The 27,838-nt window shown below is 42.5% G+C and overlaps 1 protein-coding gene across 5 annotated transcripts in view; it reads right to left on the reverse strand.

Annotated features, from left to right (window-relative positions):
* The window catches only part of elavl4 (ELAV like neuron-specific RNA binding protein 4), a gene marked incomplete at both ends in the record, with an annotated part of 83,842 nt that overhangs the window by 44,511 nt on the left and 11,493 nt on the right, over positions 1-27,838 (reverse strand). For 2 of the 5 annotated variants that reach the window (XM_080506702.1, XM_080506701.1), the window contains 2 exons: positions 4,160-4,406; positions 8,085-8,171. In XM_080506702.1, the coding sequence (XP_080362828.1) occupies positions 4,160-4,406; positions 8,085-8,171 (334 nt within the window). Of the gene's footprint in view, positions 1-4,159; positions 4,407-8,084; positions 8,172-22,764; positions 22,789-27,838 lie in introns of those variants that run through there. The other 3 variants (XM_080506704.1, XM_080506703.1, XM_080506705.1) reach the window with 2 other exon arrangements.

Consider the following 27,838-nt stretch of genomic DNA (forward strand, 5'->3'; position numbering starts at 1 on the left):
CAAATCACAAAATCAGATACATTTAGTGTTTATTATGTTTGAAGTATAAAATCTGCCAACTAAATGCTGCAACATCGTTTAAATTAAGACGTCAACCACATGGCTGAACAAAGTGAGAAAGACTTGGCAGAGAAGTTTTAACTCCTCTGATTTCTTCATCGAGCCAAAAATGGCTGCCCTAGTAATATATTACTCAACCAGCCTCAAGTATTACCGATGCAATCAATTCTTGAGCAGCATGAAAAGCTATTTTCTTCCTCCTTCATGTCATTATGAAAACAAATGCATTCATTGCTTCAGCAGAAATGCAACTGATGCAGAAAAATGATCCCGAAAAATGACTTTCTGACAATGATCAGTCAATTCCGTGTGTGTGTGTGTGTGTGTGTGTGTGTGTGTGTGTGTGTGTGTGTGTGTGGTGCGTGCGTGCGTGCGTGCGTGCGTGCGTGCGTGCGTGCGTGCGTGCGTGCGTGCGTGCGTGCGTGCGTGCGTGCGTGCGTGCGTGCGTGCGTGCGTGCGTGCGTGCGTGCGTGCGTGCGTGCGTGCGTGCGCGCGCGTGCAGTGTAGTATTTTTCTGTTTCTCTGTCAGGGAATATTTCTTAGCGTTTCACATTGAAGTTTCATGCTTTTAAGGAAAGATATATTTATATATATGGAAAAAAAATCACAGCAACAAAGTGCTGCGAGTGGAAATATTGATAGTGCTTTCCCATATATAGCACCTCTGCTTCGAATGCAGCCAGAAAAGTGCAAAAATTACGACACTATACACACCTAATTGAGACAACCAAACAACGCTTATGATATTTTCTCTTTAAGTGTACAGAGGCAGATAGGAAATTCACAGGTGGAGGCCTGGGGCTTACGCGCAAGTATGTGTGGGCTGCATCGAGGTGCGTGTAAGCTAGCCTTAAATAAAAGATTAACCTGCGTGTCCCAGGCGTGTTATGAGAGCGCCAGGCAGAGGTAGCTGTGCAAGCAGGCGGGCATCCAGGAAGGCAGGCAGGCAAAGGGGACCGAGGAAAACAATCAGAGGTGGCTTTTCTACCAGTTGAAATCAGCCGGGGTGACATACGCAGCTGAAATGTCTACGCCTGCCCGCGCTTGCCTCAGCCTCACGCCATTCTAGCGTCACTGGAGCCGACAGGAGCAAATCCACGGGACGCCGAGGACCTGTCTGTCTCTCATACCTCTGAGAGGCTCAAGTGCTCACACCTTGTCAGGAAACTCTCACAGGTCGCTCAAGATGCAAACACTGGTGGGACGCAGAGACGCAAGAAAACAAAGCTGTTGTGTGTTTGCTCGTGTGCATTTATTAGCGTCTGCTACATTTCACCTCACGATTGCAAACTCCGTCATTGTCAGCCAGTTTTGGATATGTATCAGGCAAATTGAATCAATCTGAGGAATATCTCAGGCTTGCAACTTTTCAATATTAAAACGATTATCCAAATGCATTTTATAGTAAGTGAATGCATTTATTCAAATTTCACTCTACAGTCTGTCTGCTCTTCACACTAAATAATGGAATATGGGAGCAGAAGTACCTTATTATTCCCATCATTTTCACTACTCTAACTGCAGAACTTTCCAACTTTCCTCGACACATCTTTTCGAGTTCCGCCACGAAAATTTCTAGATTTCAAAATATTGTTTTTTTTCCCTCCCACAACCTTTACTTGTATAGAAACCTTGTCTTGTCCGTGTCAGAAACAGAACTTTTCTACACTCCGATACAGATATTTATGACCTACAACAATAGACACAGGTGTGTGTGTGTGTGTTTGTGTGTTTATTGACCTAAAAAAGTGTACCCTTTACTCATCCCAGCCTCCCCCTCTCAAACCTGGCTTACTCTTTTAATGATTTGGATGACTGTCGGTGAGCATGAGGCCTCTTGGCATTCCCTCCGAGAAGGAATCTGTGCTTTGTGAGCCTAAAAGTTTGCACAGGAAAATTGCACCCATGGGAGAGCAAAACGGGCATACACCACAGGGGGAGATGGAGGGAGGGCAGGATTTATTTATAACTTCTTGCGTCGATGCGAAGTCATCAGACAGACCTTGTAGTGCAGAGCAGAGAAGTACTCCAAATGGCTTAGAAGTGAACGAACAAACATTTCTACCTTTGTCACTGTTCCCATTTATGGCCTGACCGGGTTTATAGCAATTTTGCTCATTTTAAACCCTCTCCAAATGTCTGCTGTAAGCATGGTACCTGACTGCTGCTTGGTAAATCACACTTGAAGGGAAAATCAGGTGGAGAGGGAACATGGTGGCAGTGGCGTTTATAACACGTGGTACCCGACTGTTATTTTTGTACACACCATCCTCCATTATATTGGTGTATCTGACTCTCAGGCACCATTTTGTGGCCCATTACAGTGGAGTGGGAAGATGGTCCAAAAGACGAGTCATGACGCAGTTGTTACACACTTCAAAGAACAGGAAAGGAAGAAGGATGGAGCAGTGGCCATCTCTGGTTTAAAGTAAAAAATGTGATCTCTATCAGCCACTCAAGCAACTTAATCTATTACAGGTAATCTAATTGTGTGATTAAGTTCGTATTTGTCTATGTGTGTGTGTGTGTGTGTGTTTACTCTCTGCTTATTGCCTGCCTGCTTGCTATCCGGGAATGGCTCAGTGATCTCGACTGCCTGCCTGCCTGCCTGGTGCTCTTTAATGAGATTATCAGGAGAAGAGTGTCAGTAAGTAGGATCTAAAATGAAAGCCATTACAGAGCATTATCACAGAGCTACACCCCCCCACCCCCCCATCCACTCCGCCTCCCTGATCCATCTGCTGTATGACCACCCACACAGCCACTACGCCCAGATTACAGCCATGATTAGCACCGCAAAGTGCTGCTTAATTTAAACACCTCTGGAGAACATGTGGCACTTTGCTGCATTGCTGAGTTGCTGCGCTTGAACACACGCAGAGGACAAAGATCTGTCTCTCCTTGGAGATACTGCACACAACAATTCCTTTCAACATTTGAACTGAGTGGACTGATGTTAGTTTGTGGACTTGATTGTAACTTTGTTCATGTGTGTCTGTACCTGCAACACAGCAGAAGTCCTGACTGCTGCTGCTTCTTCCACCTCTGACCTTACGGTGTATTAACAGTGACGTCTTTGCTTGTGTTTCTAATTTCCCAACCTGTACCTTTTGGAATTCAATTAAGCAAAGAAGAAAGTCACCTTTCAAATGCCAAATCTAGTGTTAAGCCTGGGTTTGAATCCTGGTTGCTTCAGTGATAGTGTCTGGTGGAAGAAACTCATGGAAGACTGCAAGTTGTATGTCTTGCGAAACCCTGACTTCAACAAAGCTTTGGATGGTAACTAATCTTACAGTTTAAAATAAAACAAAACGAAAATTACATTATTTTTTCTTGGGATTTACTATATTAAGTTGATTCCATTATATTGAGTTGTGCTTCATACTGGTAAAGTGGTGAAAACTCTCATCTCTCAATGAAATTACACCATTTCCTTCACACAGTACAAATACATGTTTGTTTGGTTAATTGGCAAATCTAAAAGACCTGTTTGCAAAGTGTCGTTTTCAGTCCGTCAAACAAGCTTGTGTACAGAAACAGACGATCACAGAGAAACAAACTGTGTGACCAGGTAGGGAAGAGGGATGGATTTTACTATTGTTTTTCTTTTGCTTTTAACTGTGAACGACATTCACCTGCCTTTTTGTGGAAAAGAGTGCTTTAGGATTAAATTGAAGTTAAAGTTAGAGAACAGGCAAGTTAATATTTTCCAGAGCTGCAGCTCAGTATCAGGTCTCACATTGTGTTTCGTCATTGGGTAAAAAACAGTGCATCGTACATTGAATACATTGATATGGTTATGTCTCCTCCTTGTTTTGATCAAATGCAGAATATGACATTCACATGGAACACGGGACATGATACCTATAATTACAAGCACAATCCTTAACCTTTGGTATCTCTGCCTATGAAGCTGACCTTTTGTAAACTGGCAACTTGACACATACTTATGTCACTTTCTTACTGAAAGAATCCATTATACCTTTAGCAGACCAACTGCGTACAGTTGAAGTTACAGAAGGGCTCAGCTGCAGAAACCTCATATCTGAAGCAAAACCAGCAACACCTCGGCGTGATGCAAAAACACTGAGCTGTGTACCTGTGATCTTATCACGAACCAGCTTGCACGACTCGATCTCGCCGATGCTGCCGAACAGGCTGCGGAACTCTTCCTGGGTCATGTTCTGTGGCAGGTAGTTGACAATGAGGTTTGTCTTGCTGTCGTCATTTGTTGGGCCAGTTTGCATTGGCGAGGGGCAGCCGCGGTTGTTGGAGGTAGGGCCATTGGCAGTGTTGCCTCCTCCACTGGGCCCGTTTGTCACTGGAGCCTCCATATTACTGATGATCTGGAGAAGGATGAATAGCAGGAGGTGAGGAGAGTCGCCATGGATATGACATACCAGTAAGGCATACAAGACTGAAAAAAATGTTTTGTTGCTCATATATCTATTCCTCAATGGAATATCCATTCAACTCAGCTGTCTGACTCCTCAGACTCCTCAGACATAATATTTCACATGACAGAGCTGTATACGAAACCTTAAGTACACGAAATGATTAGATATTAATGATTGATTAGATATTAATCATTTGATTGGTGAAAATATATCAAAAGAAGAGGTGGATAAAGCACCTACAAAATTACACTCGAGCACAATTACAGTTACTTGGCTCAAAATGCACTTAGTACATTTTGTATTTAATTTTTTTATATTTTTCGTAACTGACATGAAATTGCAGTTTAGTTTTGATTTGAAAGAAGTGGAGTAGATAACATGATGTGCGTTGTAATTAAGGATTATGAAATTAAATGCCAGAAAAAAACTACTTTCTAAATTTTTTTTAATAATCACCCTTAATTCTCAGATCAAATGTTTGCTTGTCGAAACGGCTTAAAGAAATATTTGGCATTGGTTATACTCACTTTTATGAATAGTTGCATAAGGCTTGGCTCAAGACACAGTGACATGAAACCACAGAAAGGTCATTCACTGTTGACATTTGAATTGATATTGAAGTAGTTTTTAGAAGTACATCAATATAATGAAGTGCGTTGATTTAGCAGGTACTCCATTTATAAATAAACACTACATAGCTGCCTCTGATCAGACATGCAGTCATTAAGTAGGTGAATAAAAACCAAACAAAAATACATTAAAATCTCATGTCATGCAACATCAACATTTGATTAGAACATTATTGAGCCTCATACAGTCACAAACTCAACATAAAGTGAAGACATTATGCACATTACAGTCAACATTTCTAAACACTGAGCAGTACATGGAATGTGAGACAGGGAGAATAAACAGCTACATATTCATAATGATGCTAAATAGTTTTCTGATGGCTGCTGAGGTTTGTGGGAGGGGGCAACAACAGGGGCAGCCCTTCATCTGACAGTCTGGCTGCTGATGCTGCTGCTGTGACAGAGAGGTTTGCATTTTTCATATGTGGATTTGCAAAGCATCTCAGGATCAAAGCGTTCAAAGAGCAACAGTAAGCTCGGTTCAAATGTGAGAAAAACAGGAGAAAAAAAGATGAGAGTGAAAGTCTAAGGAGGAGGTAGGTTGCACTTTATTTAGTGCAAATGTCTAATCTATGTAAACCTAATTTTCCAACAAAAGAAATGTAGTGCTGTCAGTGGCTTGTAGACACAACAACCGGCAGCTAATGTGCATCACTACTTCAAGGAGCAAAACTCAAGTAGATTCCTCATGAAGAGACACTGAAATAGACCACAAGACCTGTGAAATAAATTGTCCTCGCTAATATGTACTTTATGTTTCAGCAAAAGCACAGAGATGACCTAACACGATGAAACTCAAATTAGGATGCAAATATTCTTTAATCTGACTCAATCAAGTTTTTAAAGCCATCACTCAGATCTTTCCTTTTCCCTGTTCAGCCATTCAGCTTTTAGTCTATTTTTAACTATTCTAAAGTACACACAGACAGACTGCAGATGGAAGCAGGCCAGATTTCAGCAAAGCAGAAACGACAAAAGTGCCCTTTTTTTCCCACTTTTTCTGGATTATCAAAAGACTAGACCTGTATTCTAATAACATAGCTCCAAACAGAAGAAAAACATTTTTCATTTTGTCCAGAAATAGTTTGCAAAACAATTTTTTTAGATGTTTGCTATACTCGTACTGCTTGCTTTTACTTGTTTCATCTTCATAGGCGTGGTGAGAAATCAAGCAGCAGCCAAATGAATAACTCTACAAAACCCAATAATGTATTTTTACTGCACCATTCATTTCAGTATTTTTTTTCCCCAAGTATAGGTGTCATGATTTGTGATTATTACCTCTACATCACTATGTGAAAATGCACATGAATTACGAAGTGGATTTAGAATATTTTCTAAACAAGTTTCTGCAACTATAATGATGAATTCCTGTTGGTTTGTCCAACATATATAAAATTGCATTTTCTCTATATGTTCTTTACGCAGTATTTATTTTTGTATTTTATGTTCATGCATTCACAGTCTATGGCATCTGCAGCAAGCAGAGGAACAGCATATTCAAAGCCACGCACAATCGCACATACAGAGAAAGAACAATGGCTCAAGCCCACAGCAGAAAACAAACAGACAGGGAGATGTCTAAAAGCTCTCAAGATGAGAGCTGAATGCAAATTGTTCTTTTGACAGTATCCTTCCCTGCTCACTCACCACTCCACCACAACAAAGATACCGAGACAAAACAGAAAAGACGGGGGGGGGGGGGGGGGGGGGGGACTGAGAGTATGGCGGAAGGAAGAAGGAGAGAATAGTATCTTGCCATAACAGAGTTGATCGGAGAGGGCCAAATTAAATCTGTTTGCGTTCCCCGCTGGGCTCCATTCTGTCAGAGAGACTTTCAACTCCATGGGACATTTTCTGAGGAGTTTTTACACCAAAATGGCTGCCTCTAATTAACAGGGACCTGCCGAGTCCCAGTGGCCAATTATCTCCCTCTCCTTGTCCCTGCCCACCAGCATTTGTGCTGCTCAGCGGTCCACTTCATGTTGGTTGTGAGCACTCTGCCTGTCCCTTCTCTCCCGCTGTGGAGCCCGGCACTAAAGACAGAGCTCACTGCGTGTCCTGCTGACTAGGTACAACACACAGTGCTCTCGCAGGCTCTCAGCCTCGAGATGCAACTCCTCTCACTCAGTCAGTCAAAACGTTGTTTGTGTGTAGGCGGCAGGAGACAGCACAGGGCTTTGAGCTATAAAGTATTACATGAGCACTGTTGTTGGAAACACATGAGAGACAAATAACAGCTGTGGTTTAGATAAAAGATGAAAGGGGGGGTACTCATACCTGGTGGTCATTCTTGAAATTGGCTTTTTAAGAATGGTAAACTGAATTTACTCCCAAAAAAAAGACACTGCAGTTAAAGTGAAGTTACAGCTATAGAGCAAGGTGCATGTGTAAAACCTGTTGCTGTGATTCTTTTTGTGTAAAATACTTTTTCTGTGACATTCCATTTGCGCACACGCACGCGTTTTTCCAAAATTCACCATTTAGAGTGGCACTCGCGGCTCTTTCACTGTATGACAACTTTTCTGATTCAAACTCCTTTTTTATAGGATGCTCTATATGAAAGCAACACCCAGGCAGAATTAAATATTTTGAGAAAGTCCTCAGAAAATGTCTGAAAGTTAGCATTAATGAAGTTTACAACAAATAAATATTTTTCACTACCATAGTTTTCAATATGAAGAAAAAACACATTTCTATATAGAGAAAATGCCGAACAAAAAGAAGCAACATTATTGTTGAATTCAACTACATACACGAGTCGTCAGCTTAAATTGCTTTTCACTCATCTCCGCACAGCTTCCTCTCATCACCGCCACTCCTTTCTGCTACTCTCTATTTCCCCATCCATCAATCTCTGTTCTGGCTCCGACTGTCTCAGCAGCATCAGCCAACCAGCGCGTCTTTATGTGAACACAGTGCAATATCAGATCATGTTACTTCATGGGTGTGTAAAATGGCTGGGCCATCCATTTGGCAGCAGTAGTCTCCTTACCATCTTTGGCTGTGTCAGCAATCCCTTCTCTGCCCAGCCCTGGAGCTGTGGGAGCTCTGCCTGACGCCACTGTGTCTCTGTCGACCCCTATGGAGCGGAGCACAGGGAGGGAGGGAGGGACGCAGAGCCCACCGTCAACATCATATACTCACTTTTACAAGGTTAGGTTGGTGGTGGTGTTTGGGAGTGGGTGGGGGGGGGGGGGGGGGGGGGGGGGGGGGTGTGGGGGGGTGAAAGGGGGTTGAGGGTGTTGCGGGGCAATGGCAGCTCACTAGAAAAAAACACAGTTACACCTTTGCAGTCACCACCTGTCAGACTAAAACAGTAACAGGTGGCTCAGTCAGGGGTTTGTTTTTGTTGGCAGGTACAGCTGGTTAAAATGACCAATTTGCTACTGTGTCATAACAATGGTTATTTATTTTTTTGTTCAAGCTGAAACTGGGACAACTAAAATAGAAATAGAGAAAAACGGGAGTAAAGTATTATCTGACGAGTTGTTTTAATCATCTGAGCACCTTCACAGTCAACAGAACAGAAGTGCCTGTGTGTTGAAGCTGGCAGATTGGTGTGGTGACTGCGATGACCTTGGCAGAGTTTATAATGAGGGTTTCCCTCTTGCTCTCTGTGGGTAAACAAGCCTGTGGTTGAAGAGACAGAACTGCCACAAATGAGCAGGAAGTCTGTTCACTGGCTCTCCAGAGCAGGGGGCTTAAATGCCTGCAGCTATGTGCGGATGCCACAACAGCCAATTTAGCAGGAGAGGAGGAAGAGAGGAGGTATGACCTCTGCCTTCATTTACTCCTTCAGAGAGATGAAGAGCTGGAGTGAGGGATCAGATGGGAGGAGGAAGAAAAGGCAAGGGGTGAGTAATGGGGAAGACACTTCAAAGAAAGGGAGAGGAATAGAGGTTTTGAGGGGGGGGGGGGGGTCTGCACATGTTCTGTTGTCAATGTGTCTCGTAAACTTCGGCAGGAATGCATAATGGAAGTCTAAATGAGAGTGAACTGTCAGCTTGAAAGGGAAAAAGAAGATACACAGGGCAGAGAGGTCAGGGTAAAAAAAGAGGACATTGACTGTGCTCTCGTTGCTGACAGGTAGTGGTAAATATTGAGATATTTTGGTTTTTTTTGGGGGGGGGGTGAAGTTGTAAAATAAGTTGAGCCACCTTTTGTTTTAGTAAATGATGACCAAAGTGTTAATACTGCACAGTGGCTATGCTTAATGAACAAAAACAAACAAATATCTTATTTTGTGTCAATTTGTTAAAGCCATATCTATAATTGGCATTAGATTTCGTACGTGTTCAAAACCTTAAAGTGTATACAAATGTGCAGAATTCACGGTCATGTCATCGTAATTATTTGATTGAGTCTATATGAGGCAATACCAGGGATAGCGCCAACCCCAGGGACTAAGGTGCCCATACAAGTCGGATTTAAAGCCACTGTATACAGTATGGTGGCCCAACATTCATGTTCTTTTAACATACTGAACAGATAGCATATCGAAACAACTTGACTCATGCAAAAAGTTTAAAAGCTAACCTGAAAAAGGAATTGTTAGGCAGAGGTGATACATCAAAATCAATTTTGACCAGTCTGGCACAGTCGTCGTTTTGCAGACTGTGCAAGTGCAGGGGTGGATGGTGCGCCGCAGCAAGCAAACAGTGCAGCATCATCGGAGCAGGTACAAATGTGGTGATAGAAATGTAAGAAGCAGCAAGCAGATGTGTATGAGTCTCAATTTCGGAAAACTAACATATAGCGCATAGGGCCATAATGTTGTCAAGGCGAGAATTACATTTCTAAAACATACCCTGAGGTCTTCTTTTTCAAAACTTAATATTCAGTGCTCAACCATCCGATTAAACAAACACTGGTCCAGGCAATCCCACGCACACACACGCACACACACACACACTTTCATGTGTTCACTGCCCTTGTGTTTATCACACAAGCACACACGTGTGTTCTCTGATAAAATCTCAAATAACACTAGAGTAAGGGCGCAATGCAATTACATTCACCAACCATTGAGATGAAAAACCGCTCATGGATACATTTTCAATTATTCAGGGAATACATTTCAGTCTCCGCTCAGATGCTGGGAAAAGTTATTATATAATCAATACACTCTATAATGCCATTAATATTTGATGCCACGAAAGTGCTTCCTGTCTTCTTGGGCTCCGGGCCAGTGGTATCTGGGTACTGCAGTCAAATAGTACCAGCCTCATGCACCGAAAGTGAGCAGAGAGAGAGAGTATACTTTTGCTTCACTTGGAAGATTGGAAAATACAAAAGGTAGGATAGCTTAGCTCTAGGTTTCTTTTTGATTAAATGCATTGTATTCTCTTGATTGTTCTTCCATGCAATACACAAACTTCCTTGCACTTTTCTGATTTCCCCAGCCCTATATGATGCCAATTTTCAGTCTAAATTTAAATGCGTATGTATGGCTTTGTATGCCATTACACTATATCTCTCCTCTGTCACTCCTATCCTTCTTTCAACCTATAACACACGCATTTTGTATAGCTGGCCTGGGCCAAGCTTCCCTCCCCCTTTTCTTACAGAGCTTAGACAATCAATTTACCCTGACTTGGAATAGATGGAAACTGTAGACACTGCGGAGTAGACAATATGCTGCAGGATCTCACCACTGATAGACACATTGCCTGGCAGCTACACAATGGAGCCAGTATGCAACCATCTGACATGTCAGACTGCACGTCACCATCTTGCTTAAGACTTTATTTGTCAATTCCACCTGCCTTGGGCATACTTGTCTATATTTTCATTAACATTAACAATCAACTGCAAAATCTACCTTTTGCTCCTCCAGACACTCACTCTCTCTCACTAACTCCCTAAAGTGAAACTGGATAGGAGTTCCTATCAAACTGACTGAGACAAAGAGATTAATACGACTATCTCAGCTTCTTGGCCAGTCAAGTTCTGCGTAATGCTCTCTTGCGCTATTGATTTTTATTTTTCTCTCCTCTTCCTTTCTTCCTGGCTGTCTCACTCTCTCGAACCATCTCTCCACCTCCACCAGCCGTTTCCGAGCTCTGAAACGTCCTACAGGTCAGACAGACACTGGCCTGGATCAATCAGGGGAAAGTAATCTGGGACGTCTCATGCGCGCAAGTACACACACAAACACATACCCACCCCACCCCACCCCTCTGTTGCACTCTGGCCTGCCTGCCTCCAGCCTCATCGATCGGCATCTACTTTGCCAAATGGATTCTTCGCTTTTTCTATCCTCCTCCACCTCCTTTCTCTCGCTGTGTGACTTGGAATAGTAAATGTTCCAGACCGTACGGGACGTGTACGTAAGCAGTTTTTCATTTAACTTTAGCTTGACTTTTCCCCTCTCCTCCTTCTCTTCTTTCTCTTTTGTGATGTATCAGTCTTTCTCTGGGATCGATTTGAGATTTCCCACACACTCCCTCACAGCCTGTGGGTAATTGGCACATACTCGTGTCAGGTCAAAGGTCAGGAGATGACAAGATAAGGCCAAATGCCGAGGGTTACACCAGAAAAGATCTATATTACTAAGATTTATATTTCTATTATATAATGTCACAAATAATTTGTCACGTTCACCAGTTTCTGACAGATCGAGAAAACTCGCAATTTATATTTAAATTCATCCGTTAATTGTAAGACGGTGTTCTTTTCACATTTGTTCATCCCAATTCTAATTTATTTTTGATCTAAAAACCTTTCTCAATAACTATTTCATGCTGCTTTGTGGGCAGTCAAAAGACAGAACACCCTTGAAGCAAAGTGTCCCTGAGGACCTGCAGTACTCTATACATACATACAGTACACACACACACAGACACACACACACGCGCGCACACACATACACACACACCAACCATAGTCTCCTTTGCTCAGCCAAACTGTAGGCGGAACTGGAGCCATTTGTCCACTGGCTGAATCCCAACTCTGCACCAACGCATGCAGAAAATTGGTGAGCATCTTGACTCTGGAGATGACACTTCAATTTGTGCAGCTCCAGTGACTGGTGCTCTGCAGTTCCTCCCTTGTGGGGGTGTGAGATCAGCTGGACACCTGCCTAGCTTTTTGGCTTAAGCCCGAAGCACCGGGGACCAGGCCTTGGAATTGAAAGCCTGGCCTCGCCTGTCAGCCCGACTCCCTGTCCCTTTGCCCCAGCCCTGGCCTCGCCTTGCCGGTCCTCATCACGGATCCTCTAATTTCACTCTTGTGCCAAGAGCAGTCCCTTGCTTGGTGCCCCTGACCCCTATTTTTCCATCCAACCCTCAGCTGCAAGTCGATGCAGTGCCATCATCCCAATAGAGGTCTTCCCTTGAACAGCATCACATTTCCATCAACACCCTGCCAACTTTTGTTCCAGTTCTGGCTGCGCCAGCTTACGCCTCTGCCTCCAGTCAAATCATTGGGATGTCTGTACTGTGTGTGTCTGTCTTTCCTTTGGTGACTTCTGAGTGCGATCAATGGCAAAGATGATTGTTTCGGCCCATCGCTAGTATGTTTTGGTAAACTGATATGGCTAAGCTGTTGTCTCATCACCAGTCTTAATCAAACATGAATGTGGTAAAATATTTAGATGAAGTGAGTATCTTCCAAACATTTATGGTTTATTCAGTCACTAATAACATTGTTTCTGTTGAGCAAGGGAAGAAACCCTTGTTGTCCTCCATAACACCTGTCATTTAGCATGACAAAAAAGGTCACTTTATCTCTCTGTTTTCTTAACACAAAATCCATGTTTTACTCACTATGACCTTTAATAAAGGAGCATAAGTACCACTGCATCAGTGTAATAATAAAAACCTGCTCCACTCTGAGTTGCCTTTCTGGGAACAGCTTGTGTTTCTGTGTGGTGCCCATTTCCGCATTGAGCTGAAGTTGCTTTTAGCTGGGCTGGGACAGAGTATAGAGGACACAAAAACAGATAGCAAAGCAGGCAAGCAGGCAGAGCAGGCAGGCTTTCCGACTGAGTCAGCACCATGTGTCACGGGCGAGGACACCACCTCCACAAGTCGCTGGCAGGTGAATGCAACCGCGCACCTGTGTAGGCAACCAGCCATTTCAGAGAAGCTACCAGCTATCTTTAGTAACATACACTAAGACACAGCAGTGCACAGATAAACAAACATATGCAAACATGCACAAAGATTCGCTCAACTCAACTACCCAACTGTATACCTGTTACTGTGCCCACCTGCATGTGTCAGGTCAGAGATAAGCAATTCAGCAATGTCACCTTACTGCAAGCAGCTATAAACAACTGCACATCTCTGGCTTCTTTGTGTCTACATTCATTCTCTTTTTGGCAATTATTTACTGATGAAACCTGATGGAAAACAAAAAGAAAAACAAGGTCATCCCAAGATCAAACCGCTACGCTCATCTGATTGAACTCTATACACATTTTTTTGTAGTAACCACATCACTAGTTCTAATTAAAATGGGTCTCGCACTGGAAATGGCAATATTGGCTTTGTTTAAAAAGCTATAAACAGCCTGAAGGTATACGATAACAACGAAACCTACAGCACAGCACTTGTGCAGAAAAACGAGATAGAGATGGGAACACTTGCCTGGCTGCTAAGCAGAGGCAGAGCTCCTCCTAATCTAATCACCGTTTCCCCCATCAGTTGCATCTCAGACGGAGCCTGCTCGTGTGTGTGTGTCCGTGTGTGTCTGTATGAATTTGTGTGTGCCTTGCAGCAAATGCAATCACACAGACACCAACTGACCATAGTACCTGACAATTAATTTCCCAGCCTTTGGGGGTACTGTGTGTGTGTGTGTGTGTGTGTGTGTGTGTGTGTGTGTGTGTGTGTGTGTGTGTGTGTGTGTGTGTGTGTGTGTGTGTGTGTGTGTGTGTGTGTGTGTGTGTGTGTGTGTGTGTGTGTGTGTGTGTGTGTGTGTGTGTGTGTGTGCCTTGCTAATATGGGTATTGATTCATCTCTGAACTGGAGCTCATACTATAATCAAAATCAAATATCTGCAAGGGAAAAGGACAGCCGTCCGTCATCTGTCTTAATGAGCAAACAGTTTGATGGAGGCAATGAATAACTGGAAGCTCCATGTGGATGCAGAGGAATTACGTCATTACGGCATTGATAGAGCCACAACCTGAAACGTTACCCCCATTCTCAGATACTTGATTATCTTTTTGATATGCTGAGTGACATGATGGCTATTGAGTTGAATATTCTAGACCAAATATTGGATATTGAGTCACAGGAATAACAAAGAATTTAAATCTACTCTGCACAGTGATTACTGTAAATATTTCTCTTGTGGATACGCTTATTCTGTTTTAGTCACTTTTCAAATCCCATGAATTTGCCTTGTACGAGTCATTGAACATTCTAGTTGGGGTTTGACTGGCCCATCTGCTGTGAAAATAAAATCTAAGGGTGACTCGATGTGAAAGTGATGCTGTCAGAAATGGTTTCTACTGCAACAGAGAGAGGAGAGTGACAGACAAAAGTCTACATGTATAGCAGCACAGCTAGCAGATGAGGCCCGCGGCACACCAGCGAAACCATTAAGTGTGGCATGCATTCAAACGAACCGATTAATCCCCCCTACTGCCATACAGTGTGGAGTAATTGAAAATGCCCACAGGAGACTATCTCTGTTTATATACTGTGGCGTACATACCAAGACCACATATAGAAGGTGGTTGATTGCCACAGAAAATTCTGCAACAGCGTTTCAGTCATCATGCACCTGAGAACCTTGCATCTACAAGATAATAGCTCACTACTGTTCTTATTCTCTCTCCCTCCGCTTCTCCCTTTACCCCCAATATGTCGCTGTCAGGTGGTGATCGTGCCTGCTGCTGACATTTATCAGTCGTGATAAGCATTGGATATCTCATTGCTTCCATTTCATCTGGTGTCACTGTGCAGGACAGACTGTGTTCTATTTGATTGGAAGGTATTAAGCGTCGACTGTGATAATCCTTTTTCCTTTTGCCACCACCCTTATCACAACTACTGTCCAATACCTCTGTGGTCCGACAACTACCAGTGGGAACCTATCAGTGTTGTGACACTTGCAAAAATCAAACGTGAAAACCGCACATCTCAGTGGCAAAAGCTAATATTCAGGTTTTACTCACTTATACTGACTACATACATACCGGTATGTAAAAAGAAATTGGTTTGACTTTTAAATGAAGGATGTCGGCTCTGTTTTCATGACCTTTATGTAAAATAGTTTTATCTTCATACCTATGGGTCAGTTGGTAGAGTGAGCTGACTCTCAAGGTTGCAGGTTCAATCCCCCCATTAGCCCAAGACACTGAACCTCAAACTGCTCCCAGTCGATGGACTAAGCACCTTCCATGGGGTGTGTGAATGACTGAATACAACGGACATTATAAAGTGATTTTGGGGGCTGTTAAATCAGTGGAAAAGGTGATATGTAAGTGAGCGCAATTTACCATTTTTAAGTCACTGGTCCGAGGAGAGGAGGACCTGGAGTGATAGTACATCTGGGGATACTTTGGATTTCTCCAAGAAGTACTGTAACGTGAAAACTCAAGCCGTAAGTTAGATTAAACCATATATTTTTATTTCATCTTAATAGGAGTTTAATATTACTACACGGTCCTGTTAGAGATATTGTATTTGCCAAATTATAAATGAATTACAACATTTTGTGAGTTATTTGTAGTTACTCTGGTCTTCTGGTCTCACAAATCAGAAATTGTTATCACTATGGTTTTTGTTTTGTGCCAATTCACAGGTGAATTTTTGGGGGGGCAAAAGAAAATAAGTCTTCTTGTTCAATCTTTCTTAAATGTTACTAGTCATATCCTCTTTTCTGACACAGTATTGGTTTACCACACAAAGTAAAGATCATGCTTTCTGATGTAATCACTAGTATAGGCCCACATGTGACAAGGCACTTTACTCCAAAGTTGCATAAAATGTACTTCCAATAAATAGACCAAGATATTTATTTAGTCTTTATTTTAAGCTTTAGTTTAACAAATGAAAATGCATATATTTGGTGTTTTCTTCTTTACTTTCTAATTGTTCTACTAATGGAAGCATTTAATGACATATAATATCTAGTTTATATGTTGTTAAAGTGGCTTTTCTCTTCCAATTCCCTGAAAAACCAAGTTGTTTCTTTCTTCCAAAGCTGTTGGAATCAGACTGAGAAATGTGCCACAAAACAATTTTTTTTTTCTTTCCCCAACTCATCCAGGAGTGCTTATTTAAGTGGTCCATTTTTTTTTTTTTTTAAAGGAACACAATTTCTAAAGAAGTAAACGAGAGAACAACACATTTGTATCATCTCTTCTTTCACTGTTGGATTTGTCTGTGGTCTTGCTTTACCACAAAATTCAGCGATCATGCTTTTTGTTGTTGCTCTGGCTGAGATGAAGCAAGCTCCATGATGTCATGTGGGATGCTGTGTTTGCAGACCCTAATGTGTCTATTACTAAGCACAATTGAGCCATTTTGTAGCATGTTCAGTTGCATGTTCAATCTATAATTCATCTGGCGACAGAAATATATAAATGTTTAATATGTCAGAGGCGGTGAGGCCTGTCGAAAGCATGACCTTGAAACGTCCTTTAAACATCACACGGCGACAGCACTGGGGCCGCTTCGCTGCCGAAGCCCAAACAACAGGCACAACGTGCATACACACGCTTTCTCACTCATTCTCAGCATCGCCTGCCTGCATGCCGCCGCTTTCTGCCGCTTTCTGTTCTCTCTCTTTTTTTTTTCCTGGGATGCAAAATGCAGATGAGACGAGTCAGCCGCTTGTGCACTGTCTCAGGAGAAACTGCCAGTCAAATCCAAACATCTGTATGAATACCAAAACACACAGGGTACAGTGGAGGATGAGAGAAAGGAGAAGGAGGAAGGGAGGGGTGAGAGACCGAGAGAAGATGAGGGAGAGAGCAGATCGAGAAGAATGAGCAGTAAAGTAGCTCGGAAAGCCAGTGTTCCTCTCTCCGTCTGTATTTTTGACTGAACAAAGAGCTATATACACATGAATACCTCTTTCCTCCCACTGTATTTTCCATCGGGATATTTATTCTGAAAAGCAGCGATGCACAACAAGGGCTCGGTCCTGTGTTTGCTAGTGGGCTGAGGCGCTAACACTCCCCAGCTGATTATGTGTCTGTCTGTAGCAGTTTGAGCTGCTGCCAAAGGAATTAGGTCTAGTATTTGTGAATGCTGCTCCCCTCACAGCAGAATGCCTCACCATGCCTCTCAGAATTCGAGCTTTTTAAAGCACGATGGGGGGAAAGAGAAAAAAAATCATTTTAAATAAATGAAGGAAATCACTGTGGAAGCCTATTAAATTTTCATCGTGACCGTTTTGTGAGTCTTCATGTGTGTTTAGGCTTCACACAAAAGGAATATTTAAAAACCAAAGCGTGCTAATTGGGACAGAGATTGTTACAGCAGCTTCTTATTCAAACAGGCTTTTGGCTCATTAACTGCTTCCATCCAGCTTTTGTTTAAAGGAAAGTGGAAAAGACATTTAAAAGACAACAAAATATTTTGCAATGTTTAAATTGATGCTGTATCACCAAAATACTGATGGACGGCAAAATGTGGTCAGACAAAAATGTGTGAGTAAGATAAAGTTTTAGTTTCTTTATTTTCTTGACTATTTACATTGTGGATTCTCACTTGAAGGCATCAAAGCTATGAATGAACACATAGAATTATGCAGTAAACAAGACTGTGAAATAACTCAAAACACGTTTTATATTTTATATTCTTCAAAATAGCCACCCTCTTTGCTTTGATTACTGCTTTATACACTCTTGGCATTCTCTGGATGAGCTTCATGAGGTCGTCACCTGAAATGGTTTCCCAACAGCCTTGAAGGAGTTCCAGAGATGCCCAGCACTTGTTGGCCCTTTTGCCTTCACTCTGCGATCCATCTCATCCAAAACCATCTGGATTGGGTTTAGGTCAGGTGACTGTGGAGGCCAGGTCATCTGTTGCAGCACTCCATCACTCTCCTTCTTAGTCAAATAGCCCTCACACAGCCTGGAGGTGTGTTTGGGGTCATTGTCCTGTTGAAAAATAAATGATGGACCAACTAAACACTAGAGAAGTGGGAATTTAATCGTCACTATGATGCATCGCGATGCAGACAATTCTGCATCAATGCAGCAACAAAACAGAATCGATTCTTATGCAGTGATGTTGTTTCGTGATTGTCGAACAGTAGAAAAAAAATAATAAAGTTCTCCAGTTCGAAAAGATGGCAAGGACTACATGACGTCATGCATCGGCAACTCGTCCGCAGGTACGCGAATGACAAAATGTAGACGGACTGTAAATCACGTTTTGCCGAAATATTAAGAGGTGAAAGATAGTTCGCACAACACCGGCTACTTAATCGCAAGTGACATTTAGACTAACGGAGTTAGCCGGACGTCACTCATTAATTTAACTGCTCAGTGGATCTGGGAGATTTTTTTTTTTTTTCCCCAAGACACGCTACATGTTACAAGCCAAAGAGTTTTAGGGCTCACAGTCCAGCGATGCTGCATGCTAAATATGATTAAAGTATGACGGATACACTCATTAACAGTGAGCTGGCGCGTCTGTGCGGCGCACAGCAAACTCAGTCCCTCGGTCTAAAGCACACGGAGGGCAGTGCGTAGCGAGACGTGACACAGTACATGCAGTAGTACACCGGAGCCTCAAGGTTGCAGGAGGTGACCGTAGCCCCGACACAAACACTGCTCAGAGGTTGTTCAAGGCAATGCATAGTTGTCGTTACATTGTTTGCTTATAGAGTATGAATTTGGGTTTTCAGGAATTTGATTAAGTACTCGTATTGGTACTTGGTATCTGCACGTAGCCAAATGTTAGTACTCTTCAAAAACAAGGTATCGGGGCATCCCTTGTTCACAATTTGATTAAATATTTAGACCTTTATGTTAACATTTAAATATAAACTCTTAGGCAGTACACTGCGCTGTGTTGATGTTTTTTTTTTTTTAGAGTTTACTGTTATAGCTATGACTTTAGTCTGAACAATGCAGACACCAAGTTTATTTCTGTTTGTCATTTTCTAAATTAAAAAGTGTGTTTATATTTATCTGACTACTTGTATAAATGAAAGAAAAAAGTCAGCCACGAGCCGTTATAAAGAAAATTCCCTGTACGATACTGTGCCATGCTTGGTTCAGTGTGCCGTCAAATTTGAATAAATCCCCAACAGCGTCACCAGCAAATCTCACTTATCACACATCCACCTCCTGCTTCACGGTGGGAACCATCCATGTTAGAAGCCATTCTGTTCAAATTATCTATGTTGCACAAAGACAAGGCGGCTGGGATCGTTAACATTTTAACTCGTCAGAACAAAGCACAGATTCCCCCTGGTCTAATGTCCATTCCTTGTGTTTCTTGGCCCAAACAAAGCTCTTCTATCACTTGCTTTTCCTCCATAGTGGTTTCCTAGCAGCTATTTGATCATAAAGTCCTTCATGGCCTTGGTGGGTTTGTTGGCCCACGGCGGTGGGCGTGGCCAGCCCAACAGACCACCTTCGAAACACGTCGGCAAGGTAAAAACATCCTGCACTACTTTGTCGGTAAAAAAACGAAACAAACTATAACGTAAAGTCGAGGACGACAAAATTAACCTAATTCAGCTAAAACATGTTTTGAACTATTTTACTTTTTTTTTGTAGTGTATGCACATTTGAATCAACCTTGTGCAAACTTCATATTCAGAATCAATATGTATATTGTCACAAACACGCATAAGGGTACCTCAGTAATTCTTAAATATCTCACTCTGTACTTTAAAACCTGTGCTTAAAGTTTGACAGTGAACATAAGACTGTGACTGAGCTGCGATCAGTCTTGTACTGTCTGCACCATCACCCAACATGCACAGTAACACCTACAGACTGTGTATAAACACAATAGGCATACAACAGCTCAGCTAATTATTGTGAAAGCGAATAGAATTAGTGTAACTTGGTGTATATTTTGTCTTTAATAACTGTTTTGGTATTTTCGAAAACAACACAGCTCTGACTCTCAACACATAATGTAAATGTGCTGGAGGCGCGATCCTTAAGCTGGTTATTAACGTGTCCCTATCCAAACTGTTCCTAATGAAAGATATTCACTGCATGCTACAACGTGCTCATAACATACCCAATTCACTTCCACTGGAGAAAAGTGTGTTTCTGGCTGCTCTGCACAATCACACATTTCCAAATGGTAGAACACACCATCTTACTCTTTTCTAAAAGCAAATCAGCATACCAGGCCCAGGAGAAAAGCTTTAAGAAACCATAAGCAGGCTGCAAAGATTTTGGAGTTCTGTTCTGAATATCTGAGCAGAGCATTAGTCTGGGTTTTCAAACGTAATTTGTTAGCTCGTTAGTTTTATTATATGAAACCTCAAATGGCAGAGGGATTATCATGTTTTTGACTATTTATTTCACACCAGTAAAAGGTTTGGAAAAAGTTGAGGGAAAAAAAATTAATCAGGGCGCTAGTGTAATTGCACTTGATTTGTGTAACTCTCCAGATATTGCTATTTATGTTAATACTGTTTAAACCTCTGTGTGCGGTGGTCAGAAATATATTTGTGCAGTTGGTGATTATTAAAGCAGTGAAGCACCGAGAATAATCTGATTATCAAAAGCATCATTCAGAGAGAAATAAAGCCTGGTTATCCTTGTAAGTTATGGAGGTGTATTGTTTTTTTCATAACAACATGGCAAAGAAAATTATGATGCAGCTGCATCATAACTTCTCTCTTTATTTCTCACTATGTGCACTTGCTTGACATTTAATCAGATTCACAACCATGTAAATCTGCATCTGGACACACGTCAGCCCCTTGATATACACATTGGAAATAATGCAGTTACACAAAACACAGGATCCTCTGATTATACTTAATTTAGTTTTTACCGCCTCCAGTGTCCATCAGACCCACAATCCTGTTATACTTACACGCCCAAGCATCTCTCCCCATCTTAGGTTTCCCTGCTCTTCAGTTATGTTTAAACCACAGAGCACATGGTCGGTGCACTCTAGCTAATAAATTCCTCACACACCCACCCTATTAGCATTGATGTGTAACCTTGGAGCTCACGGTGTTCTGCCTGAGGGTGATAGAGCCACGGTGTGTGTGTGTGTGTGTGTGTGTGTGTGTGTGTGTGTTTGTGAAAAAGCGATGGCTCCTTGATCGCCCCCACCCTCCCAGTTCCCATCAGGAGGTTTGCACACGCCCGTCTAATACCTCCAATACTGATGAGCATTCTACTTTGCTACCTACTCCTCCTCTCCTTCACTTTCTCTCCCGTTCCTCCAACCTCCTTTCATTAATACCACTCTCTGACGATACGGAAAATATACACCCTTTAACTTCTCGTCTCATCGGCTTTCGATAAATGACACTCAAAAGAGCATCACAAGCTACATCGCCAAACAAAGGAGCCATTTTTATTTTCAATTAGCATTTTGATTGCGTCTAATGAAAACCACCCAGCACCCAAACGTTCAAACATTTACTCACTGACGGGTAATGCGTTGGTTGGTCTACTTAAACAAAAGTGAGTCAACTCACTGTATGGAAAGCAGATGGATGCTTTGGAGATGCAAAATGAAAGTATTGATTCTATGGTCAAAGTGGTGACATATTGACAATGAATTACAACTCTGACAGTGTTTGACGAGTGAGAACGACAGCACGATAAAATGGTTTCGACTTGTGTGAGCCAGTGTCTCAATCTGTCACGTGGTTGTGATTGGTCATCGAATAATTGGATGCATTGCTAAGTCTTTGAGAAGGTGAGCAAGGTGAACACTTGCATATCTCACAGTTATTCCTCCCATGCGCAAATAAACACATTTACACAGATCAGTAAGCGGCACAAAACTTGAGAATGAGTCAATGCATGTCCTTACAATCTATTATAATCCAGGCGTGCACACAACTCTGTCACACCCACTCCCTCTTTCTTCAGCTCTGGCATAACACATGGGGAACACACCCTCAGATTGTGTACACAAGCAGCGTGACAGATTACACGTTAACTAAAATAACTTCTTTGCATGCATGGATAGCAGAAGTCAGTGGTTTCCACTGTGCGCAACATTACATGCTCTGAAAACAATGCAATGCTTTCCATCTATACTGCAGTACTATGGACAGGTAAATATTTCAGAGTGGTGCAAAGGAAAGAAAAAAAAAAAAGGAGGGGAGACCTGAAGTCCTTGCTTTTACATGAATATAAATGGGTGCAATTCCCCAGAATAACCCATTCCTCCCCCTTCTCCTTTCCCAGCCTTACCTTACTCCCAACCCTGCCTCCACACATCTCCCATTAGCACGATCTTTGGCTCTGTCCCTCCATCTGTCCTCCTCCATTTCTCATTCTACCTCTCAAGCCCAGAGAGCCGACCTCCCCCTGCTTGCATATTCTTCCCACCACGGTAAGGAAGAACTTAACATTTTTTGCACAAGAAATAGTTTACCATTACCGCTGCGTCGCCCTGTGCAGGAGAAGTGGGGATACATGTGGCCGACAAGCACATTTACAACTGAATCATGCTCAATTCACACGAGGCAGCTCGGAATGGAGCGATTGTTCGCTATATCGTGGAGTGTGGTGGCAGGCTGCTGGCAGCCCTCCTTACCATCTTAAACCCATTCCACTCCATTTGGGAGGTGCTGGCCGCTGTCTCACGTTCTCTCACTCCTCACACACCAGCTACAGCAACGCCTCCGAAAAAGAATATCTCCCACTCTTTTTTTTTTTGTAAACTATCTTCCTATATTTAGCCTCCCCTGCCAGCGGCTCCGTGTTTGTCTCTTCTCTCTCCCTGTCACTCCGCCACTCTGTTTGTTCCTATCCTCAGTCTCGGTGGCTGGCAGAGAGCGGAGCAGCGGATGTGCGCGGAGCAAGCATCGCCTTCTTCCACAGATGCTGAGAGGAGAATGGTGAGCCTGGATGAGAGTGCTGGGCTGCAGCAAGACCCCCCCCCCCCCCCCCCCCTCTCCCTCTCCCTCCCTCCACCACCACCTCCTCCTCCTCCTCCTTCCTACAACCACCCGCCCAGTCGCCTGCTCAGCTGGAAGGTCAGAGCCCGCCCACACGCCACCACCCCGCCCCACCCACCCCCCCCAACTCCCTGACTCCCTTTCACATTCTGTGATTGGCTTCTTGGCTCGCCCATCAGCCCTCTGCCTCACCTCCCCTCCCTCAGTGTTAACACCTTCGCTCTCCGGCTGGCTCCGAGCCCTCGGCGGCACACGCCAGCCTCAGCCTGGGTTGGCAGAGAAAAGGCTCTCTAAATCCCAGCAAAGCAATCAATCGCTGCTGGAAGTCTGTGCTTGAGAGAGAGAGAGAGAGAGAGAGAGAGAGAGAGATAGAGAGAGAGAGATTTTGCAGCCTCGGGGGCTATGGATGCCTGCGCAACACTGTGTATATAAATTAGCTATTTACTGGGTGAATGTTAAAATATCCTGCGCGTTTTCCAAAAGTGTGCACACAGCAGCCCTTACTTCACGCCACCCCTGCTTTTTTCGCAGCACCAATTGAGCACAAAGCTACTAATTTTGATGTAAAACATTGACTGAAGAATTCTAGACAGACAATCCCCCCCCCTCTCCCCTCAAAACTACCTTAAAAAATAAATCACACAAAATAACAGACTCGATACCTGATTTATTTTATGAAACGCTGTCAAAACAAATGCGCAGGTAAAATGGCCAGTACCTGGCACACACCTGTCCACACAAGTGCACCCCCCCTCCACCCCCCCCCCCAAAAAAAAAACAACAAAAAACAAAACAAAATGCTACACCGGGTAATTTAAAATATATATATATATATATATATATATATATATATATATATATATATATATATATATATATATATATATATAAATACAAAATCCATTAAGAAACGTGTAAGAAGGCGCTTGTCGATATGCATGCTGCTTTGAGAAAAAATAAAAATCAACATCCTCCAACTGTTTAAACAACACTACCTGTATGTTTGCTGCAGAGAACGGAATTGTTAAAAAAAGATACAGATCAGCTGGCTGCGGACAGTCTGGTCCGACGGAAACTGCGCGCGCGCTCCGGCATCTACTCACCATGACCATTCTCGTGTCAGGCAGTCGGTAATGAGTGACGGTGGTCTCCGTGCACAAACTATAACAATAATAAAAAAAATAATAAAAAACCCGGTGAAGTCAGCAAGGACAACTGGATCGAGCAGCTGCGGCAGCGAGAGGATGTGAATGAGCCGACGCGTCGGTGTTAAGAGAAGCGTCTGCTGGAGCCAAAGAACTAAAACGCGGTGGTCGTGGGGAGACCGGCAGACCCTGCCCCGAGCTCGTGGGAGAAATGATAAATTTCAAGAGAAAAAAAAAAAGAAGAAAGAAACAGGGCACGTGTCGTCACTAAACATACACTGAAATAAACAACGCGGCATGAGCAGGTATCCCACTCAATGAAAGAGATTTGAGAGCGGACACCCTCTCTACCTTTCCCTTAAAAAAGAAAAAAAAAGCCATTTATGGAGCGTCCAGTCACCTGAACGTGATCGCTCATTGGCTGCGGAGGCGCGCACGGGGCGGTGCGCTCGCAGGAAGAGAGTGGATGGAGCCAGCCTCGTGTGGTCCACAACGTGGGTTGCAGGAGGCGGCGAGCGTCACGCAGGGAGGTGGCGGATGCCAAAAAGCAGCTAAGGTGATTTTGTGTTTGTGTATGCACATAATTATGTGCCAGCCGACTGTTAATAATTATGCATGAGATCAGCGCGCTCTGTAATGCAAGTCGTGTATGGAGGAGGCTTTTAGTTTTTAGTAGCACGTCCCTCCTTTGCCATTAAGCTGAAAATGAGGTTGTCTGCATTATTGCTGCAGCATACCAGTGTAGCCTCCCTGTTGTGAAGCCATGTGTATCTTGAGGTAGCAGCACCTCCCTATTTTACTTCCGCCTCAGCAAAAACACCATCAAATCATTCTAAACCCACACCTTTGTAAATGGGATTTTTAAGGCTTACTCTTTAATTATGCAACATGCACTGTAAGTGACATTGCACTCTAAGGTCAGGTATCAGCAGTATTGGAAGACTGTTTAATTAAGGGTCACTATCAGATTAGCATTGCGATTCACTCTGACAAATATTTTAATCTTTACTGCATTTTATTGAAATAATAATAGTTAAATCTAAATGAAGCCAACAGCTATCCTGTTCAGATCTATTCGTTACACCCATCCCTCCTCTGTCAGACAAGGCGATGAAATACTGTCTTTACAGTTCGCGGACAATCAGCAGCCACATCTTTAGATGCGTCGCACATATATACACACTGAAACACGGGTTGCTTCAATCTCCTCATATCTTCATATTTTTATACAAGCATATTCAATGTCTCGCACTCAGACACTTTCAAACACCCAATTATACAAACACAGAGCCCCTTTTTTTCATATTTCACTGGGTATATTTTCGTGTTGCCACAAGTTGAAAACATCACCCGTTTCCCGGCACATTATTAAACAGTTTGCATTTTGCAGCACAGCAGTAAGAGGCTGTCAGCATGTCAATTCTTCCCATGACTCTTTTCTTATAGAGCGAGACCTTCAGCTGTGTGAAGCCCGAGACAGAGCTAATGCAACTAATGGACATCCATTAGGCGAAGAGACATTCTTCCTCTCTATCGAGCTCAAGTTATATACTGATCTAAGATTGAAACATTATATTCTTAATGTAAAACGTCTGAATGCCAACACTTTAAAGCACTGGTTTGAGCTACATTTATTGATGTCGGTTAAAAAAAAAAAAAGTCATGGTTCACACATGATTATCACTATCATGATCTCAGAAGCACAAATCTAATAAATAGAGGTGAATCATACAATATACAAGGAGATAATCTACAAGTAATCATTCAGGTTTGTTTTTTTATGTCTCTATATTTTATTACCTAACTGAAGAATACACTTACAAAGTTTTAGCTGCAGAATTCCGTTAAACTTGTTAAGATGTTTAAACTTTGGTGAGCATCACAGTAAACTGAGCGCAAGATGTCCATTGCAGATATTGTTCAGTACATGTTGTTATAATGGATGAAGTCACTGGAGACACTTTTTTGTGTACATACTACATATAATTTATAATCTTACATCATCAACAGTGGACACACTACACTCCATATACCACAGTCGTATGCGAGATTCGATTCTACGCTATACATATTTATCCAGCGGTGACTTGTGAATTTCAACCGCAACACTCCAGTAGGTACCCAAATTAGCTCCCAAATGAAAACACTAGGGGGAATAAAAGCACTCGTAAGGAGGGAAAACGGAAAGAAGTTGGAAAAAAATCTGAATGACGAGGCCAGTTCGAGCAGACAAAAAGAAAGGACTCTGAAGTAAAGCACCCCCAGTCTCTCTGCTTCTTCACTGACCTCTCCACCTGTCTGGTTAGCTGCAGCTAGCTGGCTAGCCTGGCGGAACCGTGTGCCTGACATACTAATGAGAACCCACAGTAGTAAACCATACACACACACACACACACACACACACACACACACACACACACACACACACACACACACACACACACACACACACACACACACACACACACACACACACACACACACACACACACACACCGAGAGAGAGGATAAGATGGGGTGGACAAGCTCTCTATTGTTTTAGATAGAATAAAATATGCTGGCACTTGCAGTCTGGAAATGTGTACTGATCACACCGTATGTAACAAAACAGTGCAAAAGTATTATGGAATAAAACACAATGAAAATGGATTTAAATAGAGGTCCATCTTTCTTCCTTTGTTGCAATGGTTCTTTATCTCTCCTGCCATAGAGCGGAGAGAAGTACAAATTTGCAGCTGAATAGTGCAGGCAACAAACCCTCGGTCTTCTTTCCACCTTATTTCTTTCTGCCCTGACCTTTACAGCTTCATAAAGGTTTTGGGTCGGACTCAGGAGAAGACATTTTGCACCCCATGGTCAATGATATTCCCGGACAAACCTTGTTTTCATTGTTGCTTTTTAATTCCCCGCAGTAAAGAATAGCAAATCATATCCACTCTCAACGTCGGTCTCCTTTTTGTATTCCGTCAACTTTCAACTGCTGATGTGGAAAGGCAGTGAAATAACGTGGGTGATTTTCTCATTTCATAATGGAGAGAGTCTGTGATTGTTTTTTTCTTTCCTCGTTATGTGATGCAAATATTCTCTCCCGAAATGAGAGCATGATTTAAATAGTTTCTCACAGTTGTAGTGCACTGCTTGTACGAGATTGCTCTACAGGACCATGATTTCAGAGAGCAATGAAAGTGACTAGCCTACTGCTACTCAGTAAATTAGCTATAAACACAATCTGTTTTTTGTTTTTCTTCGCTGTGCTTTGTCTTATGAAAAGTGTGTACTTATAATGTACAAACTCATACATAGAATTTAACCATATTTGCTGCCATGTACTAGTTAGATACAAACTTTGCATTATAATACAGATATAGACAGGTGGTTGAGATAATCTGTCAAGTGCATCCATGATGAGAAACTTTATATTGTGGATGTTTCAGATATTACAGTGCAGCCTATTAGTATGGATTTCTTGTACATAAAGTTTATGTCTATATACTCATAATGTTTAATATATCCTTGAATTAATGCATAAATGCCAGATAAGTAATTAATGTTAATGATAAAATGG

Source organism: Blennius ocellaris (assembly GCF_963422515.1).
Source record: "Blennius ocellaris genome assembly, chromosome: 12".
In the NCBI taxonomy this organism is placed as follows: Eukaryota; Metazoa; Chordata; class Actinopteri; order Blenniiformes; family Blenniidae; genus Blennius; species Blennius ocellaris.